The sequence below is a fragment of the Crotalus tigris genome, unplaced genomic scaffold (assembly GCF_016545835.1).
Source record: "Crotalus tigris isolate CLP2741 ecotype Arizona unplaced genomic scaffold, ASM1654583v1 scf7180000024367.1024689, whole genome shotgun sequence".
Taxonomy (NCBI): Eukaryota; Metazoa; Chordata; class Lepidosauria; order Squamata; family Viperidae; genus Crotalus; species Crotalus tigris.
Window position 1 is genome coordinate 980,235 of NW_024100536.1, and position 21,268 is coordinate 1,001,502.

At 47.4% G+C, this 21,268-nt stretch overlaps 1 protein-coding gene across 1 annotated transcript; it reads right to left on the reverse strand.

Annotated features, from left to right (window-relative positions):
- Positions 1–1,439: 1,439 nt before the first annotated feature.
- Positions 1,440–21,091, reverse strand: SALL2 (spalt like transcription factor 2). The gene is made up of 5 exons (XM_039327763.1): positions 20,944–21,091; positions 13,794–14,072; positions 6,836–9,180; positions 2,448–2,893; positions 1,440–1,731 (listed from the first exon to the last, which is right to left on the reverse strand). Exons 1-4 carry the CDS (start codon positions 21,014–21,016, stop codon positions 2,462–2,464), a joined length of 3,129 nt encoding a protein of 1,042 aa, XP_039183697.1. The 5' UTR covers positions 21,017–21,091; the 3' UTR covers positions 1,440–1,731; positions 2,448–2,461.
- Positions 21,092–21,268: the final 177 nt, after the last annotated feature.

Below are 21,268 nucleotides of genomic sequence, written 5' to 3' on the forward strand. Positions count from 1 at the left end.
TTAATAGCTGGAAGAATAAAGTTAGAATGGGCCAAAACACACAGCTGCAGTTGATTGGTTGGAGACTGCGGGCTCCTGCCTGAGGCCATCTACATTATGATTGGTTGCTGGGTGTAAAGGGGGAGTTTCCCTTTTTTCCCCCGCCTTTTTTCTTCTGTGGGCTCTGGAAGTTGTTCTCTGATTTACCTCATGATGTAGTGATGTGCCTGACTATCTTGTCTGCTGTAAATATAAATGTAAAATATATTTATTTATATAAAACTACAAGTTCGTGTCAGCACCTCTGACTCCATTTGGACACCGGCTGTGCAACTCCTTGACATCAAAGCAAGAAGCCTTCCTGGAATACCACAAAACACGTGGATTTGTACCCCGTCCAAAATGTGAGTTATGTTTTTAAGGTACAAAGTTCATACAGCACCTCAATTTCATAAGCTATTGAAAGAGGAATGGATTCTCAATTTCTACTCGGTCTATCATGGCTTGCAATTTTATGGGTTAACGTATTTATTTGCATATTGCCTTTAGTATTTTTACTATTACTTTTAGAAATAACTCAAGGCAGCAAGAACCCTTCCTTTCTCCTCCTATTTTCCCCACAACAACCCTGTGAGGTGGGTTGGGCTGAGAAGAAAGAGCAACTGGCTTTCATAGCGAAGGCAGGATTTGAACTCATGATCTCAACACTTTTCTAGCCTGGTTCTTAACCACTAGACCACGGGTAGGCAACCTTGGCTCTTTTATGATTCGTGGACTTCAACTCCCAGAATTCCTGAGCCAGCATGGCTGGCTCGGGAATTCTGGGAGTTGAAGTCCACAAATCATAAAAGAGCCAAGGTTGCCTACCCCTGCACTAGACCAAACTGGCTTTATAATTATTTGACTACAGTTCTTACTATTTCTCTTTGCTTAAAGCTTAATAGCAAGCATCATTGAAAGCGTTACCTTCAATTGATCATTTGATGAATTAAATACCAGAAAAATATATCTTTAATATTTTCTAGACCCCCTGGGGACTGATTTGCTCTTCATTCTTTTATTTTCTTCATGTTTTCTATGGGTGACGTGTGTTAGTTTCTATATTTTCTCTATAAAAACTAAACTTAAAAAAAAAAACCCCAGAAAATATCTGTGGAGATTCTCAGTCATCTGGCCAGAACCGATGAAGCTTCTTGGATGAGAAGCGAAACGTCTTCTTTTTCTTCCTCAAAGAAAAAAACAGTCCAGTTGCCTTTTGAAAAAGCACCTTTTGAGACAACCCAGAAAATAATTTTCACAGGGGCATCTTCCAATTCCCTTTCACGATCTTTTGCCGAACCACAATATGTAATGCATTCAAATCATGCACGAAGCTGGTTCTCCTTCCCAGAGGAAATCAGAACTCAAATAAAGTGACTTCCTTTCCCTGTTGTCAGAAAGGAAACCCACAGACTCGGTCATTCTTTCAAATTTCCTTTATTGAGGGAATAAATTTCTCGGCTGGGACCATTTGGTATCCTGTTCTACATGAGAGGGAAGTTTCTTTAAAAAAAAAAAATCAAAGGTACAAGGCAGGGACCATCCTTCCCTGCCTCGGATCAAGATCTTGCCTTTCGGCCAATGGAGCTCCAAACTACGTTAAAAGTAAAATACTAAAAAGCTGCTAAAATTATATTGGACCCATATCATTTGCATTGTCAGATGTAAGGTTTAACTGCTGTCACACACTTGGTCCCTCTTGAATGGATCATTCTGGAAGAGAAAAGAGAGGGATATAGTTATAGGGAGCAAGTAGGTTCCAGGTTTTCAATTCTTCTGGCCTTGCCACTCCAACTATGACTATTTTTTTTATCATAATGGTAAAGACTCCCTCAAATCAAGGCCAATTCCTGAGCTATGTAGTTTTCTTGGAAATATTTTGCCACTAGGATTTTTATTATTATTTTGACTTCACAATCTAGCGTCTAACTTTAGGATCTCCTCGTGGTCTCCCATCCCAATATTAATAAGATCCAACCTTCTATGGTTTGTCCAAATCAGTCAAAATACCACCACTTAACTGGGTTTGAAGCCCTCCATCAAATCAGTTGCCGAACTTGAAACCAGGTCATGGATATTCACAGATTCCCTCTGAGACCAAAAATATAACAAAACCCATAAATACTGACCTGGTTTGTTTTTATGCACCGGGTTAAACTTTCCACTAGAGTTTGGTACAATTAACATACTGGTGACATTGCTGAAGTGGCCCTTAGGAGCCAAATCTAATGAAACAGACCCAAAGTGAGACTGTTTACTAGTAATGAACGTTTGATTCTTCAAGCTTCCAATATCATCCACTTCCCAAACATTTTGATAAAATGCATGGAGGCAGACATGCTTGCAAAGGGCCATTGCTGACTCCAGTCTCACCATCTTGGCCAGGACTGCTTTCTAGAACGTTTCATAATTCCCCTACCACCCCTTACCCAGTAGAAGCTAGTTATTTTTCCCCCTTTCCTTGATTCTCGGGGACCGTTTCCAAAACGGGGGCTGCTGGCGGGGAAAGGAGCAGCAAGTTGGTCACTGGAGGCTTCTCCTTGGCCTCTGCAGGGGCCACTTTCCCAGGCACGTTGCTCGATCCAAAGAGGCTTTGTGGGGTCACGTTGGGAGAAGAAGAGGAGGAGGAAGATGAAACAACGGAGGCCGCTGTGCTGTGGGCAGGCTTGGCAGGCAGGCCCCCGGAGACAAAGGCGGTGTACTGATTCCAGAAGGAGAGGGGGCCCACCCCCACCAGTTGGGCTGGGATGTCCCGTCCCAGGAAGTCCTGCAGCTTGACTTGGCCTCCAGAGAGCACTGGCAGAGGCCCTTCCAAAGGCAGGCGCTGTCTCCGCCGCATCTGGTTATTGCTCCAAACGTGGCTTCCCAGATGAACCTTTGGAGAAAAAGAAAGTAGGAGAAGGACTAGGGAGGTATAGACATGGGGCAAATGCCGAAGGAAGAGTATCAATATTTTCTTCCAATTTAGGAACCACGGGATGTCTTCACTTTGGCCGCCAAATGAGAAGACAGGATTCATTGGAAAAGACCCTGATATCTGGGAAAGATGGAAGGCAAAGGGAGAAAGAGATGGCAGAGGATGAGATGGTTAAATAGTTCAATCAACGCAATAAACGTGAATTTGGACAAACTCCAAGAGACAACGGAGGGACTGGTGTGCTATGGTCCGTGGGGATGCAGAGAATTGGGCAAGATTTGGTGACTGAACAACAACAACAATGGGATGTAAAGTCCATCCGGGCCTCCTGAGGTTGTCCATTCTTCTAAAGGGACAATATTCAGGAACGTTTAGAGAGAAAAGTGCACTTCCCATATGCCTAGACTGTTTCAATGCAGGTAGTCCTCAACTTATGACCTCATTTGGAACTGGACCTTCTGTTGCTAAACAACATAGCCGTTAAGTGAATCGTGACTGAATTTACAACCCTTTTTTTGCAAATCTGGCTTCCTTTATTGTCAAAAGATAGCTGGGAAGGTTGCAGATGGTGATCATGTATCCCCAGGATACTGGAACTATCATATATACAGGTAGTCCTCAACTTAAGACCACAATTGAGCCCAAAATTTATGTTGTTAAGTGAGAATTTGTTAAGTGAATCATTTTGCCATTATTTTTGCCACATTTGTTAAGTGGATCTGGTTTCCCCGCTGACTTTGTTTGTTACAAGATCAGCAAAGGAGATCACATGACCCCGGGACGCCGTAAGCCTCATTAATATGAGTCAGTTGTCAAGCATCTGAATGTAAATCATGTGACCATGAGGGTGCTGAAATGGTCATAAGTGTGAAAAATGGTCATAACTCACTTTTTTCAATGCCATTGTAAGTTCGAATGGTCTCTAAGCGAATTGTTGTAAGTTGAGGACTTCCTGCACAAAAAGGTTGTGAAGCATCTAAATCATGATCACGTGACTGTGAGTTTGCTGTGATAGTCATAAATTCAAGGACCGGATATAAGTTACTATTTTGAATAGTATTGTAACTTTGAGCAATCATTAAAGTTGAAAGTCAAGAACTATCTGTAAAGACTTACAGCCAGATTCACCAAGACAGGAAGCAGAACTTTTCAATTTTTCAACATCGGCCTGCACTTCAAAAGATGGTTATACAAAATAGGAACAACTTTCCATAAATAACTTAAGGTGCCTTTTCAAGAGGCAATTGGATTTTTCTTTGAAGACGTTTCAATTTTGAAATTGAACAGCCCTCTCTCAATAGAGGAGAAGGATACAACATCATCTATCTCCAGTCTACAACTCAGTTCTTTCAGCAGTTCCATTGCACCACTCAGGTGGCCCTGAGGACACACATAAACCTCCAAGTGACCTCAATGACTCTCTAAAAGAATGCAAATGGCCAGCTCTCTGCAAGGAGTATAAATCCTTCCATTCCCCACCATCCAGTCAGAACTGAAGAAGCTTCTTCGATAAGAAGCAAAATGTCTTCAAAGAAAAACAAGAAAGTCTAGTTGCCTCTTGAAAAAGCACCTTTGGGACAACCATGATCTGGATGATTGAGAATCTCTATAAACATTTGGCAGAATGGGATAATCCTTGCTTCTCTACAATTACCAGCATTATTCACTCCAATCATGCTTGGGTGGGATGCTGGGCAAGCTTGCTGATCGGAAACAATAAGAGGAGGTGAATTCACCTAATATCTTCTCAGTCTGTTATATTATCTAATTTTCTTCTGAAGCCAGACACGAGGAAGGCAAATACACAACTGGCATGGTTGTTCAACAACTCAAAGAGAAACTGAACATGAAGTGGCAAGCATGCTTGTTTCTTGCTTAGCACCAGTCTGAGAAGCAAGGTCTGGCCTTTCACGTGAAGTATTAGTACCGCTTTTTAAAACCCTAGTAAGACCACACCTGGAATGCTGTAACCAATTTTGGTTACCATACTACAAATAAGATGTTGAGACTTTGGAAAAAGTTCAGAGAAGAGTAACTAAGATGATCAAAGGCATGGAGACTAAAACATATGAAGAATGGCTGCAGTACTTGGATTTGGCTAGTGTAAAGGAAAGAAGAAACAGGGGCCACATGATAGCAGTATTCCACTACTTGAGGGGCTGCCACAAAGAAGAGGGGGTCACATTATTCACCAAAGCACTAGAGGGAAGGATGAGAAACAATGATTGGAAACTGATCCAAGAAAGAAGCAACCTGGAATTAAGGAGAAACTTCCTAACAGTGAGGACAATTAACCAGTGGAACAGCTTGCCTCCAGAAATTGTGGGTGCTCCATCACTGGGTTTTTTTTAAAGATGATGAAGACAAGAAGAAGATCCAAATGATCATCAGAATAAGCCTATTGGTAGTCGATTTACAGCCATTTGTTTAATGACTGTTCAAAGTTACAATGCCACTGAAAAAAAGTGACTTATGACTATTTTTCACTTAGGATCATTGCTGTGTCCCCATGGTCATGTGATCAAAATTCAGATGCTTGACAATTGGCTCATATTTATGACGTTATAGTGTCCCAGGTCATGTGATCACCTTTTGCGACCTTCTGACACGCAAAATCAACGGGGAAGCCAGATTTCACTTAGCAATTGTGTTACTAATTTACTCATGGTGTTACTAACTATACTGGGTTAGTAACTGGGTTAGTAACTAACTGCAGGATTTCACTTAACAACTGTGGCAAGAACGGCCGTAACTGGGTTAGTAACTAACTGCAGGATTTCACTTAACAATTGTCTTGTTTAGCAACAGAAATTTTGGGCTCAATTGTGGTCGTGAATCAAGGACTATCTGTACAGTTTAGCACAGCGGTTCTCAACCTATGGGTCGCGACCCCATTTGGGGTCGATCGACCATTTTACGGGAGTCGCCAAACAATGCGATCCGCCATTTCCCCCCCTCGGGGCGGCGCTGCGCATGGGGGCGGTGCTGCGCATGCGCGCTGCGCATGGGGGCGGTGCTGCGCATGCGCAGCACGTTCGTGTGACGGCGGTTGCCGTCACACGAACGTTGAGAAACGCTGGTTTAGCAAAATATTTGGGATTTCTGGGGATTATTTCAAGGTGGGGTACAGTTTAAGCACATGCCAGCAAAGAACCTAGGAAGTTGCAGCATAGGTTGCAGCATAGGATAATTAAATGTTTCTCCATAATCAGAAATGGCACAAGATGGTGTAGTAGGGCAAATACGGGGTTTACTCGGGAAGAGCATGGAAGTAGTCTATTCTATTTTTTGACTTCCCAGTCTACAGATCTGGATTCCCTCCTAGTCTCCCATCAAGAGGCCAACCAATTCTGTTTCCACCCACAGGACCACTTTGCTGAAGGTCCAAGGTGGGTTAGCTGCAGGCACGCTCTTAGAAAGGCCCCATTGCACTGAGGGTGGTGGGGGACTACAGAGCACCAGCCTAGGGAAGGTTGGCCTACAGCGACAACCAACACAAAGGTTATGAAGGCCTCATCCTGCTGAACTGCAGATCATGGGAGAGTTGTGGCACCACAACATCTGGAGAACATCCCTAGGAAAGATGTAGCCTTGCCTACCCCAAGGTTACCTCTAGAGGTCGAGAGAGAGCACATGAGGGAAGATACTTTCCTACCCAAGACCACAAGGGGGCAGAGGAAGCCAAATGTCCCCTATCCCCTTTGGGGCACCAGGGACCAGTTTTGTGGAGAGAGGTTTTTCCGAGGACTAGAGGGCACGTGGTTTTGTATGCTGCCTGCATCTCACGGATGGGGCTTTGCTTGTTTGTGCGGACCGGTTGCTGACATGCTGCAGCCCAGTACTGATCCACGGACTGGAGGTTGGGGACCCCTGCCCTATCCCACCACCTTGATTTCTTACCTGGGGATGGGCAGTCATTGCATGTTTGCGCAAGGCTGCCCTATCGGTGAAGGGCTGTTTGCAAATCCCACAGATCAGCACTGGTTCCTCTTTGGCTTGGCTGCCCTGATGCTGCTGTTTGTCAGATGGACCTTCTCCACCTTCTCCCTTATCCTTCTCTGGTTCTTCTTCCACCGGGACAGTTCCTCCACCCTCTTCTTCCATATCCGCCTTCTCTTCCCCATCCTTCAAGGGGAAGGGAGGGCTTTGGGGCGCCAGTGGGGAGGAAGAGGGTCCTCCGGGTCCTCCCTCTTCCCCCTCACGCTGCCCCATTTCTTCCCCTTCTTTGGGAGGACCCAGACCTTCGGGGCTGGAGACCTGCTCTGCCTTTTCTCCAATGCTTTCCACCGAGTCTTCGTCGGTGGGCTCCTCTTCTTCCTCCTCCTCTTCCGACAGCTCTTCCTCCTGGGGGGCAGATGGCTGCTCTCGTGACTTCTCCCCTTCTCCCAATGGGACCCCCTCTGGGGCCGAAGGCTCAGATAGGAGAGCTCCGTTGGGGATCTGCCCACCCAGGTGCATTCGGACGTGCTGTTGGAGGCTCACGGCATTGGTGAACTTCTTCTGGCAGATGGGGCAAGAGTTTTGTGCTCGGGCTGATGGGCTGGTTTTGTGGCCCACAAAGTGAGCCCTCAAGTTGCCCCTGGTGGAGAAGGCTCGCCCGCAGACCTTGCACTTGAAGGGGCGTTCACCCCCATGTTGCCCGTAGTGGAGTTGCAGAGCTCGGGGACAGCTGAGGACCCTCAGGCAGATGACACATTGATTGGGCCCCGAAGACGCCAGAGGAGAAGATGATGCCGAGGAGCCAGCTATGGATGGAGCCACGAGGGCCACTCCTGAGGAGGATGGGGATCCCTGACGGTCGATCTTCTCCACCAGCTGCTGGAGCTTGGAGGTCTCCGAGGGAGAGGCCTCTAGGACGTAGGGGAAGGGCCCCACAGCCGGCCCTGCCTTGAAGTGATTGGCCAACAGAGCCCAGCTGGGCAAGGCCCCCACAAGCTTCCCAAGCTGAAGACGGCCCCCCTCTGCCTCTGATTCAGGAGGGGTGTTCTCGTCCCCCTTCCCCTTGGCTTCCACTGCCTTCATCAGGACCAGCTTGTTGAAACTAGGCAAGGCTTGAGCTGCAGCTGAAGGGGCCGTGCCAGATAGCAGGGTCAAACTCTCAGTGGCGCTCAGGGCCTTGCGCTCGGCCACAGGAAGGGCCCCATGTTCCTCTCCGGACTCAGCTTTCTCAGGCGGCACGGACATGCCGTAAGGAAGCCCCGAAGTGGTCAGGACATAGTCCAGATGCTCCGGGACCGGGTGAGGGTTCATCTGGACATGGGGGTACTTCTCTCGGTGGCGATGGAAATGGACCTTGAGGTTGCCTCGGGTGGTGAAACGGTTCCCACAGATGTTACACTTGTAGGGACGCTCGCCGGTGTGGGAGCGCAGGTGGATCTGGAGGGCGCTGTCACTGCCGAAGATCTTCCCACAGAAACGGCATTTGTGGCGTCCGCTTGGTTTCTCGCCTTCCAAGTTGGATTCTCCTCCTCCTCCTCCTCCTCCTCCGTTCTTCTGTCGCAAGAGTCCAGGAGATGTGGCCTGCTCCAGACTCCGGGCAGTCCCTAAGCACTGGGCTGCCAAGACGCCTGTGGCTGTAGGGAAGGCTGGAGCCAGGAGCTGCTCAGCCTTGGGTACCCTGGTGCCACCAGGGAACGGGTGGTAGAGATGGAAGAATGCCGGCTTGGGCACATCTGGAGAGGCAGACACTTGGCTCCTCCCGGGCTCGGTCTTGATGGAAAAGACGGGCAAGGGAGGCTTGGGGGGGACAGACGCCACCGGAGCTGATTCCGTGGTGGGGGCCGGAGTCCCAACCTGCCCCCACGAACTCAAGAGCAACACCTGGCGGCAGATCTGCTCCGTCATCTGCATCTGATGGAGCTGGCGTTGCTGCAGAACACGCAACTCTTCCAGGATGAGAGGGATGTTGAGGTGCCCAGTTGGGAGAGTGGTGGAGGGAGGCAGGGTTGGGGGTGGTGGTGGAGGGGGCCGGGAAGAGGCAGATTCTTGGCTTGGCTCAGTCAACAAAGGTCCAGGCTCCACGTCCATGCTTGGAGAACTTTCGGGGTGGACCTCAATGGAAGAGGAGGATGAGGAGCAGACGCTAGAGTGCTCCTGGCCAGCGGCGGGAGTAGTTGAAGGACCGGCCGAACTCGGGGTTCGCTCTGAGAAGCAGGTACCGGTGTGAGCGGATAACTCGGAGGGTTCCTTGAAGGTGGTGTGGCACGAAGGGCAGGAGAAGGGGCTGGAGTCATCCCCAGGGTCTCCTGGGAAGATAGAAGAAAGAAAAGAGAAGAAGGGGACAGAGTTAAATCCAGATCTGTAAAAAATAAATAAATAAAGAAAGAAACATAAAAAACTGACGGTAGAAAAACTTATAACCACAACTGAACTCAAAATTTCCTGTTGTTGAGTGAGACATTTGTGAAGTGAGTTTTGCGCCATTTGACGACTTTCCTTGCCACAGTTGTTAAGGGAATCACTGCAGTTGTTAAATTGGTAACACGGTTGTTAAGTGAAACTGGCTTCCCCATTGACTTTGCTTGTCAAAAGGTCTCAAATGATTATCCATCACATTTTTCAGTGCCGTTGTAACTTTGAATGGTCACTAAATGAACTGTTGTAAGTTGAGGACTACCTGTAGTCCATTGTGTCTGCCCTTTGAGGTTTTTTGGTTTCTTTTAAATTTATTTATTTTATTTTTTTCATTTCTGTTTATGTTTATCCCAAACATGTTTAAACTCAGTTACTGAGAATTGACCCACTAATTGGTTCCAGATTTCCACTATTCTTTCTGTGAAGTAATACTTTCTAACATTGTGTTTGAACTTCTCTACTGTCAGTTTGAACTTATGCCCTCAATTTTTGCTTAATATTTAAAATACAGGTAGTCGTTTAAACAGTTCATTTAGTGACCATTCATAGTAACAATGGCCCTGAAAAAAAGTGAGTTACGACTTGTTTTCACGCCATTTCAGAATCCCCATGGTCACGTGACCCAAATTCAGCCACTTGGCAAATGACTCAGATTTATGACGGTTGCAGTGTCATGTGATCCTCTTCCGACAAGCAAAGTCAAAAGAGAAGCCTGATTCACTTAACGACGGTGTTATTAATTTAACCCCTGTAGTGATTCACTTAACAATTCTGGCAAGCAAGGGGGCAAAGCTCACTTAACAAATGTCTCACTTAACAACAGAAATTTTGGGCTCAGTTATGGTCGTACGTCGAGGACTACCTTTACTGCCTTCTAAACCTTCTTCACACCCTTTCATATATTTAAAATATATTTAATATATTTAAAAGGCTACTGGTCCAGGTTAGCAGACTCCCAACCTCTGCATGATAATATAGTGTATATATAATCTTAAATCAGATTGGCTGCAAATTCAAAGCAGAGATCCTCTAATGTTTAGCGGACCAGAAGGGGGGAAAGAGGGGGGTGTTTTTGTGGGAGGGGCAGGTGCTGCTCACACAAGTGAGACCGAGAGCCCCCGTGACGCTCGTATGAGTGAGGCCCCAAACGCTCACATGACTGGGGCTGCAAGCCCAAGGCTCCCGCGAGTGGAGCCCCGAGCGCCCGTCATGCTTGCATAAATGAGGCGCCAAACCCCCCCCCCGATGCTCAGGTGAATAGGGCAGTGACTGCCTGTGATGCTCATACGAGTCAGGCCCTGAGTGCCCGCGACACTTGTGCGAATGGGGCCGTGAGCATCCGTGACACACGAGTGGGGCTGTGTGCGCCACACATGCGAGTGCATCAGCCAGCCTCTCACCCGGCCCGGTTGCAAACAGGCTATGGACCAGTGGTGGGCCGTGGCCGGCAGGTTGGGGACCCTGCACTAAAGTTCAGTTTTCCCGCCAGCGGGATGTCTACAGTAGTCCTCGACATTCAACTATTGCTTTCGTGACCATTCAAAGTTACAATGGCAATGAAAAATGTGATTTCTGACCGGTGCTCACACTTACGACCATCACACCACCCCCATGGCCGCACGGTCAAAATCTGGCCGCTTGGCAACTGGCATGTATTTACGACGGTCGGCGCATCCCAGAGTCATGTCATCCCCATTTGCAAACTTTCCGACACGCAAAGTCAATAGAGGGGAAGCTGGATATGTGTGTGGTTCCCTTAACGGCTGCAGCAATTCGCTTAACAACCGTGGCAACAAAGGTCCTAAAATGGGGACTAACTCACGTAGCAATGCTTGGCAATGAAAATTCTGCTCCCAATCGTGGTCATTAAGCCGAGGACTACTTATAATTCCCCAAATGTTTAACCACGGGGATAAAACCATGCATGCGGAGAGCAACCAGGTTGGGGAAAATTGGCAACAACTCTCAAGGAGAACAAGCTGTGTGGGCTGGCATGGCCACCACCTTCACCTGGCATACCACAATCCATAAACACCGAGAGGTGCAGATGGAAAATTTACGTCTGCCAGAGGCCCTTCTGACAAACAATACATCCAACAGCTGTAATGTGATGCAGCAGTTAAAAAGATACTCGGCATTGCTTAGATTGTATCTGGGTTGTGTCCAGCTCTGGCCACTGTACGTTTGAAAGGGAGATGGCGAAACTAGAGAAGATTCAGAGATCTCCTCCTTGCAGATCGGGAAACCCGGCCTTGTGAAGGTCAGTGCAAAGATCTAGGCCAGATCTAGCTTGCAAATGATATATATATATAAAGGCCATCTACAAGGATCAGAATCAGAATAGAATAGAGCTGGAAGGGACCTTGGAGGTCTTCTAGTTCAACCCTATACCATTTCAAGCAAGTGGTTGTCCAGTCTCTTCTTAAAAACCTCCAGGGATGAAACACCTACAACTTCTAGTGGCAAGCTGTTCCACTGGTTAATTGTCCTCACTGTTAAGAAGTTTCTCCTTAATTCCAGGTTGCTTCTCTCCTTGATTAGTTTCCATCCATTGTTTCTGGTCTTGCTGTTCAAAGGCTGTTCCCCCAACTTCAAGACCTCTTTGGCCACAAAAGTGCAAGCAGGATCAGAGTGTTTAAAGTCAAGAAAGAAGATTGACTGTTAAGTGATAGACCAGCCTGCCACTACACTGGGAGCCTAAAAGTAGGATTATGGGCAGTGGAGTGCCTCGGACAAGGATCCGATGGCCTGGCTTTATTGAAGATAGTTTAGCAGATTCTTGTTCTGAGTAATAATTGGACTAGAATCAATGTTTCTCAACCCTGACATCTTTAAGATATATGGACTTCAGCTCCCAGAATTCCGCAGCCAGGAAAGCCTATACACATGTTTTTCAATAAAATCTAGAACGGTGGTTCTCAATCTTTTTAATGCCGCGACCTCAACCGGTCGTTAAGTCGAGGACTACTCAACCGGTCGTAAATCGAGGACTACTCAACTGGTGCAGCACCGTTTGCAGAATGGGACTTTTGGCGAGCTCAGCAGGGCAGAGACAGCCTGGACAATTCCTATTGGCTTTTGAAAGCCAATAGAATTGGACTCTATTCAAGAGAGTCTATTCTATTGGCTTTCAAAAGCCAATAGAATAAAAGGGAGTAGCACAGCTAAGGAAAAGGAGAAAAAAAATGGCGGACTGCGTTGTTTGGCGACCCCCGTGAAATGGTCGTTCGACCCCAAATGGGGTCCCGACCCACAGGTTGAGAACCACTGGCCTAGACACCCGTTTTTCAATAAAATCTAGAATCTCGTATGACAGGGTTTCTCAACCCTGGCTACTCTTTTTAAGATGTGTGAACTTCAATTCCCAGAATTCCCTAGCTAGCAAAGTTTAACATGTTTGTCAATAAAATCTGGAATCTTACATGACAGTGTTTCCTCAACCTTGGCTACTCTTTAAGATGTCTGAACTTCAGCTCCCAGGATTTTCCAGCCAGCCGTGACTGCCTGGGGAATCCTGGGAATTGAAGTCCACACATCTTAAAGCTGCCAAGGTTGAAAAACACTGGACCAGATGACCCCACAATTCTAATGCATGAAGTCGACTGGTTTTCCAGCTTCCTTAAACTGGTGGCCCTCCAGATATAACCAGCACCCATTCCCAGAAACCCCAGCCCACTAGCACTCATGGTAGCGGGGGAGTTTGGGAAGTGTAATCTAACACCTCTCTAGTTCTGGCCCTGGGCTTTTTAGATCTTCCTTTCTAGACATTTGGGTGATCCTCAAGGACTGCCATCTTCAATCAGGACTCCTTGAGCCAAGTTTGGGAGGGAGGGGAGAGAGAGAGGGAGAGGGAGAGGGAGAGAGAGAGAGAGAGAGAGAGAGAGAGAGAGAGAGGAACCGCCAGCACAGCAAAATGGTGGGTCTGCCTTTACTAACATTCAAAGATCAGGCCGACCGGAACCAAGTTTCTAGACCTCATGGTTAATCTTTCCAAAAAGCAGGGGAAAGAAGTTAGCAGGACCGGCAAAGGATGTAAGAAGAGAAGCATCCGACAGACTCAACCACGGCTTTGCAATCTTAGGGAACCAGGATCTGGTCTAGATCGCCCCCCCCCCCGCGAATGTTGTTTGCGGGTTTTTAAACCCGGCTGAGCGCGCACACACACCTTGCAGATCTTCTTGGCGCATCCTAAACCGAGGCAGGCGGGGAGGGAGGGGGAACGCCAAGGGGGTCTCAGAGCCGTCCACCATATTGCTGCCTCCCCCTTCCCCCTCCCCCCCCCGAGGGTGGGGACGGATCGCGTGCTTTGGGGAGGGGGAAGACAATGGAAAAGACCCCGCAGAGGCGAACGACCCGGCCGCGACTGGAAGGGAGATGGAGAGCGGGGAGAAGGACCTGGCCTGCTGGGGAAAGAAAGGGTAAGGGGGTGCTGGGGACCCCCATCCATCGCCCCCTTCCCTCCCTCCCTCTTTCTCTCCCCGCCGCAGCCCCCCCGCCTCCCCACCTGCGGGCTCTGCCATGCTAGCGCCGGCCGCCGCTGCGCCCGCGCCCTCCGCCGGCTCCCCGCGCCCTCGGGGACTGCTCATCTCGGCCGCTCCCGGAGGAAGAGGAGGAGGAGGCGGCGGCGGGAAAGATCGGCGGGCGTGCGCGGCTCCCCCCACGGCTCTGCAGCAGGGACCTCTGGTGTCTGGAGGGCGGCTGTCGCCGGCGTCGCCACCAGGAGCCAGCCAGCCAGCCAGCGCGGGGCGCCCCCGTGCGCCACGGCTCCGGAGCGCACCGGGAGGAGGAGGAGGAGGAGGAAGAGCAGGAGGAGGCTGAAGAAGGCAGAGAAAAAGGAGGGAGGGAGGGAGGGATGGACAGGAGGAGGAGCAGAAGAGGAGGAGGAGGAGGAAGAGGATGAAGGGAGCGATGGATATCAGGAGGAGGAGAAGAAAGAGGAGGAGGTTGAAGGAGGCAAAGGAAGAGGAAGAGGAGGGAGGGAGTGAGGGGCAGGAGGGGCAGGAGCAGGAAGAGGAGGCTGGAGGAGAAAGGAAGAAGAGAAGGAAGAGGATGAAGGGAGTGATGGATAGCAGGAGGAGGAGAAGGAAAAGGAGGAAGAGGAGGAGGTTGGAGGGAACGATGGCGAGGAGGATGGTGGAGGAGGAAGAAGATGGATAGAGGGAGAAATGGAAAGGAGGAGGAGGTGGAGGCTGGAGGGAATGATGGCGAGGAGAAGGAAGAGGATAGAGGGAGCGATGGAGAGAAGGAGGAGAAGGAAGAGGAAGCAGAGGAGGAGGCGGGAAGAGAAAGGAAGAGGAGGAAGAGGATGACGATGAAGGGTGCAATGGATAGCAGGAGGAGGAGAAGGAAAAGGAGGAGGAGGTTGGAGGGAACGATGGTGAGGAGGATGGAGGAGGAGGAGGAGGAGGAGGAGGAGAAAGAGGAAGAGGAAGAAGAGGAAGAGAGAGAGAGAACTGGCTGGTGCTAGAAGAGAAGAAGGAGCAGGAAGCTGTGTGGAGGCTGCTCCTGGCTTCCCGGGTCTTCCCGCTGCATAAATCCAGATGACCGCTAGAAGGCGCCTGCTGACCCTACACCTTTGGCCAGCCCAACGCCATCCATTCCATCTATGGGCCCAGACACCCCACTTTCTCAATGTCCCAGAGGTGCTTTTCTTCAAATGGCAACTGGAGACTTTATTGATTTAGTTTTTTGTTAAGAGCAGGAAGCTTTTTCAGTTCTAGCTCATTGTTGGGGAACGGGAAGATATATACACACTTTGCAATCAGCCCGTTTAATGAAGAGAAGGACGAGGGAGGACATGATAGCAGTCTTCCAATATCTCAGGGGCTGCCCCAAAGAAGAGGGAGTCAAGCTATTTTCCAGGACACCTGAAGGCAGGACAAGAAGCAACGGGTGGAAACTAAGCAAGGAGAAAAGCAACCTAGAACTAAGGAGAAACTTCCTGACAGTGAGAACAATTAACCAGTGGAACAACCTGCCTCTAGAAGCGGTAAATGCTCCAACACTGGAAGTTTTTAAGAAGAGACTGGACAGCCATTTGTCCAAAATGGTGTAGGGTTTCCTGCCTGAGCAGGGAGTTGGACTAGATGACCTCCAAGGTCCCTTCCAACTTTACTATTATTATTATTACTATTATTACTATTACTATTATTATTATTATTTATTATTATTATTAGTTGTATAAATGTATACAATTGTATAAATCCTCCCATTCCCCACCGGTGAGTTAGAACTGAAGAAGCTTCTGGGATGAGAAGTGAATCGTCTTCAGGAAAAAAATCAAGGAGGTCCAATTGCCTTTTTTTTTTTTTAAAGCCAAGGCTTTTCCTCTTCTCATCTGCTGCTTCCCACTTCCAGGGAAGCTGCCTGGATGGCAACAGGGTATTGTAGGGTGGGAGAGAAGAATGCAGCCCTTCCCCTGCTCAATCCTGGACTTAATTAGAAATCTTGGACAAGAGACCACCAGGAAATCTTTGAGCTGCAGGCTAAGAAAGTAGGGAATACAATCCAGGAAGAAAACAGTGACAAACTGTATCTGTATACAGATACTCCTCGACTTACAACAGTTCATTTAGTGACCACCTGAAATTACCTCAGCACTGAAAAAAATTGACTTATGACCGTTTTTCACACTTATGACCGTTGCAGCCAATGGGGATTCATCAGTCACAAATTCTTTTTAGAATTAAACATCCCCCTTCTTATGGCCAGTTGAGGATGAATGTTGTGTCAAAGAAGAAGACTTCACATTTACTATGCTAGGTTTGTGGCAAGGCAAAGTTTTAGATGTTCATGATGGTTCTGAAGAAAACTATGATTATTTCACTTTCTCTGTTTTTACAAGCAGTAAAAGGAAGATGCCTCATATCTCCAAGGAAATGATGAATATATGTTTACTATTACAGCAGTGGTTCTCCACCTGTGGGTCGGGACCCCATTTGGGGTCAAATGACCATTTCACGGGGGTCGCCAAACAACGCAGTCCGCCATTTTTTCCCCCTTTTCCTTAGCTGTGCTACTCCCTTTTATTCTATTGGCTTTTCAAAGCCAATAGAATAGACTTTCTTGAATAGAGTCTAATTCTATTGGCTTTCAAAAGCCAATAGGAATTGTCCAGGCTGTCTCTGCCCTGCTGAGCCCGCCAAAAGTCCCATTCTGCAAACGGTGCTGCACCAGTTGAGTAGTCCTTGACTTACGACCAGTTGAGTAGTCCTCGACCTACGACCGGTTGGGGGTCGTGGCATTAAAAAGGTTGAGAACCACTGTATTACAGTGAGACCAATAAATGATGCTCCAGGACTCATATTTCCAAATGGAACCTTATTTCCTCTCTTAGAATACTATCAAGAAATGCCTGAGCATGGATTCCATAAATATTGTGCACAATGACACAAGTGCTGCAGATCTTAGTGCTACAGTCAAATGCAGATGCAGGTTTTCTAGAAAATTCCAAAACTCCTGGGAAAACAATTGCTACCTTTTCCTACGAGGATTTACAACACGGTAATGTTTTCCTTGTCCACACTGGAGTTCACTGATCACGTGATTAAAATTCAGACACTTGACAACTGACTCACATTTATGACAGTTGCGACCTTCCGACAAGCAAAGACAATTGGGAAGCCAGCTGTGACTCAACAACTCTGTTACTAACTTAACAATTGCAGGGACTCACTTCACAAGTGTGGCAAGAACAATGGGGCAAAACCCACTTGACAAATGTCTCACTTAACAACAGAAATTTTGGGCTCAATTGTGGTCGTAAGTTGAGGACTACCTCTACAGATTCTTGTGCAAGAATCAATCTTGGCAAGTCGTTAAACAAACTCTTTCCTAAGCATCACAACCGTGGAGAAAGTTGTACAAATTGAACAGCTTGGTACTCTGTGTGGGCATAAAATGGGTTTTGATGAGCTTTACAGAGGAATGTCTTTTCTCAAACAGGATACTTTGGACAAGATGGAAATCAACTAAAGGTCAGTTGATGGACAAGTTGACTTCTTTTGCAAAGCTGGTTTAATAATCCTTCATAGAATAAGCCACCATTGGCTGGATTCTCCAGATCCACTCAACCAAAGCTAAGCAGGCCCCAAGCTGGCTTAAAACACGGTCTGAACCCACTAAACCAAGATAGCACTGGATGAAGCTTGCTAATGAATCTTTCTGTGCAGTAAACCTCCTTGTCTTGGAAAAATTCTCCTTATTTACTTATGATCCAATTTCTCTCCATTTAAATTAACTGTCCCCAACGTGATCTTCTTTGGACTTCAAACAAACCCTTGACCCCAAAATCAGAACCTTAATCTCTATCGGGGGCAATTATTACTTTCCCCACCCCCAGAAATCTGAGCGGGTTTAGAACAAAACTCTCCCTAATCTAATCTTTTTTTCTATCCAAATTGCACAAAATTGATTAAATAGAGTTTGCACATGTAATCATTCCCCCACTTAAATTAAAAATTAAACTTCCAAAGGCTTCTGGGGCTGCTTTGGAAATTGCAAGGGCCTCATGCAGATCCTAGGAGCTCTCTGTGCAATTTTTATTTTGCAGCTCAAAGTTGTGTTTTTTTGGCTGAGAGGAACAAATTGCAATTTGCTTGTGTTCTACCCTCTCTTGTTTTCCTCTCTTTGTCTGGGGTGGGGTGGGGAGGAAGCTGGACCGGAGACAATCCAGTGCAATTGTCACCCGCAAAAGCTGCAAGGGGGGGTGGTGGGGGTGGGCAGGAGGGAGAAAATTAAAAAAAAAAAACTAAGGGGGGGGGGGAAAGAAAGATCTAACTTAACACAAGAGAAACTATCTTGCACTTGGTGAGTTACTTAGCAACAGCACAAATAGCTGGGGAAGCAAGAGAAAAGAGGCAGTGTGTGGCAAAAATATGGGGGTGAGGGAGTGTGACAGAATGCATATGGGGCTGATCATCTTCATTGGCTCTTGGGAACGCAAGAGAGCTTTGGACCAGTGATGTGGAAGAAACAACAACAACACAAGGCCTGCAGGATAGACTGTGCAATGGAGGAATTTATGGAGGACTTGTAAAGAAGAAACAGGGGTGACGTGATAGCAGCGTTCCAGTATTTGAGAGGCTGCCACAAAGAAGAGGGGGTTTAATTATTCTCCAAAGCACCAGAGGGCAAGACGAGAAGCAACGGATGGAAACTAATCAAGGAGAGAAGCAACCTTAGAAATAAGGAGAAACTTCCTGAGAACAATTAATCAGTGGAATGATTTGCCTCCAGAAGTTGTGGGCGCTCCATCAGTGGAGGTTTTTAAGAAGAGATTGGACAACCATTTGCCTGAAATGTTATAGCGTCTCCCGCTTGAGCAGGTGGTTGGACTTGAAGATCTAGAAGATCTAGAAAGAGTACAGAGAAGAGCAACAAAGATGATTAGGGGACTGGAGGTTAAAACATATAAGGAACGGTTGCTGGAATTGGGTATGTCTAGTTTAATGAAGAGAAGGACGAGGGGGGTCATGATAGCAGTGTTCCAATATCTCAGGGCTGCCACAAAGAAGAGGGAGTCAAGCTATTCTCCGAAGCGCCTGAAGGCAGGACAAGAAGCAACGGGTGGAAACTAATCAAGGAGAGAAGCAACCTAGAACTAAGGAGAAACTTCCTGACAGTTAGAACAATTAACCAATGGAACAACCTGCCTCCAGAAGCGGTGAATGCTCCAACACTGGAAGTTTTTAAGAAGAGACTGGACAGCCATTTGTCCGAAATGGTATAGGGTTTCCTGCCTGAGCATGGGGTTGGACTAGATGACCTCCAAGGTCCCTTCCAACTTTATTATTATTATTATTACTACTACTACTACTACTACTACTACTACTATTTCCAAAGTCCCTTCTAACTCTTATTCTGTTAAGGGATCAGTGTTTTTGTGTGTGGCTTGGAAAGGCTAGGAGCTGGTATTTACTTGGAAAAAGTGTACTTTGGCTTACTGAGATAAGTAGACTGCACTCAGGATGTCAACAAAATATGGATGTAAGTAGATGGGCAACAGTATTACGTGAACTGCCTGTCTACAGCTGTAGTTGCCAGACACCAGCCTTGCTGACCAATATTTTTCAGACCTACAACTCTACAAACTATGTCTTGTTTACCACTTGGCAGTCACCAAGCTGGGGGCTGAAGTGGGATTTGGGATATTGCATGATTTGGTAATCTTAGTTTGCATGTTAAGGTTGTAGTCGCTAGTTCCATAATTTTGAGGGAGTAAAAGGAAATAAAGCTGCGGAAAACTGTGGGATTAGGATTAACTCTCCCTACATTGGGTCATACAGTGGCTGTCTTTGGTCCTTTCCCGACTGCCAGCTTTCCGTTTTTCATCTTAATGCAGTTTGGCTCACTTCCTTGAGCCACCTGAAATTTTGATCTCTGGGATCTATTAGCAGGTATGTACATTTGGGCAAATGGATACTAACAGAAGAGATGCTTCCGAACGGTGAGGAATAAAAGGAATTTTGTATCTTGAACTAGGAACTCTAAAAGGGTTTGACTGCCAATCCATTTGATGACCTTAGACTCCAAGCTGTTTCTCCTTTTCCAGTTCTACCCCCATCCTTGCCAGATGTGCATGTGCACAGCTGTCCTTGCAGTTCTGGTCATTTTATGAAAATGTTACCCATCCGCTCTCTGACCCAAAGGTGGTTTTTTTTTTTCAAAAGGCAATTAGACTTTCTGGGGTTTTTTGTTTGAAAACCGAAGAAGCTTCTTGGATGAGAAACGAAACGTTTTCAAACAAAAAAAAACTGAGAAAGTCCAGTTGCCGTTCAGAAAAAGCATCTTAGGGACAACCATGACTTGGAGAATTGAGAATCTCCAAAGACACCCACTGTCTAAACCAGTGGTTCTCAACCTTTCTAATGCCGTGACCCCATAAAACAGTTCCCCATGTTGTGGTGACCCCCAAGTGGGTGTGGCCACCAATAAGAGGGAGTAGGACAGCTAGGGAAAAGGGAAAAAAATGGCGGACTGCGTTGTTTGGTGACCCCCGTGAAATGGTCGTTTGACCCCAAATGGGGTCCCGACCCACAGGTTGAGAACCACTGATCTAAACTCTAAAGCTTTCCCAGAGAAAGCTCCACATGTCCACGAAAAGACCTCCCTCCCACACGAAGGAGGGTGTCACAAACATTACACACCCCAACTGCATGACTTGGGCTTCTGAATGAGCCTTAACCGCCTCCAAAGGCGATCGTGGGTAGCCTCCACAAATTTTGGGGTGCGTTGATGTAGGAGGCCGAATTAAAATAATAATAGACAAGGAAACAAAAATTGGCGCACGCCAGAGGTGTAGCCATGGATTAGGGGAAGGCATTTTAACGCATCTGCCTAAAACTTCCCAGTCTTGAGCCCCATCAGCAAACAAGAAAGAATTCTAGCAATCTTAAGCAAAGTTTGCGCAAGTCAGCAAACTAAATTTCCCAAGAAGGATCCTTTCGGTTTAGCTTTTTTTTTTGCTAAGGGTGGGGAGCCGAGGGAAGCAAACGCGCAAAACTTTCCAAGTTTTCTCCCCCCCCCCGCGCACCATTATTCGCTCGCACCTGCCTTAACGTCCCCGGAGTGGGGGGGGAAGCTTCCCCGTCTTTATCCCACCCCACCCTAAATCCTTCCTCTTCCCTCGGCCCCCCCCCCCTTTGGACACCCACCGTTCTCAGAGGCCGGGAACCCTTGGCAAGGAGCGATGAGCTGCTGAGGATTGCGCTGTTTCCTCCGAGACATTCCTGCAGGGGAGGAGACCCCCAATCTCTCTCTCTTTGGTGGGGAGCCAGGGACCCCCTGATTGCACTCTCCCAAGAATGGGCATCCCTCCTGCCGGACCCCCCCCCACACCACCTCCTCCTCCTCTTCCCCTTTCACACTCAATTCTCAGGGGACACGCCCCCCCTCCTTTGTGTCCCTCATTGTAAAAGCAAAACTCTTAATCTTTCTGTACACTCTGTCTTTTGTACTAGAAGGGATTGGGGAAAGGGG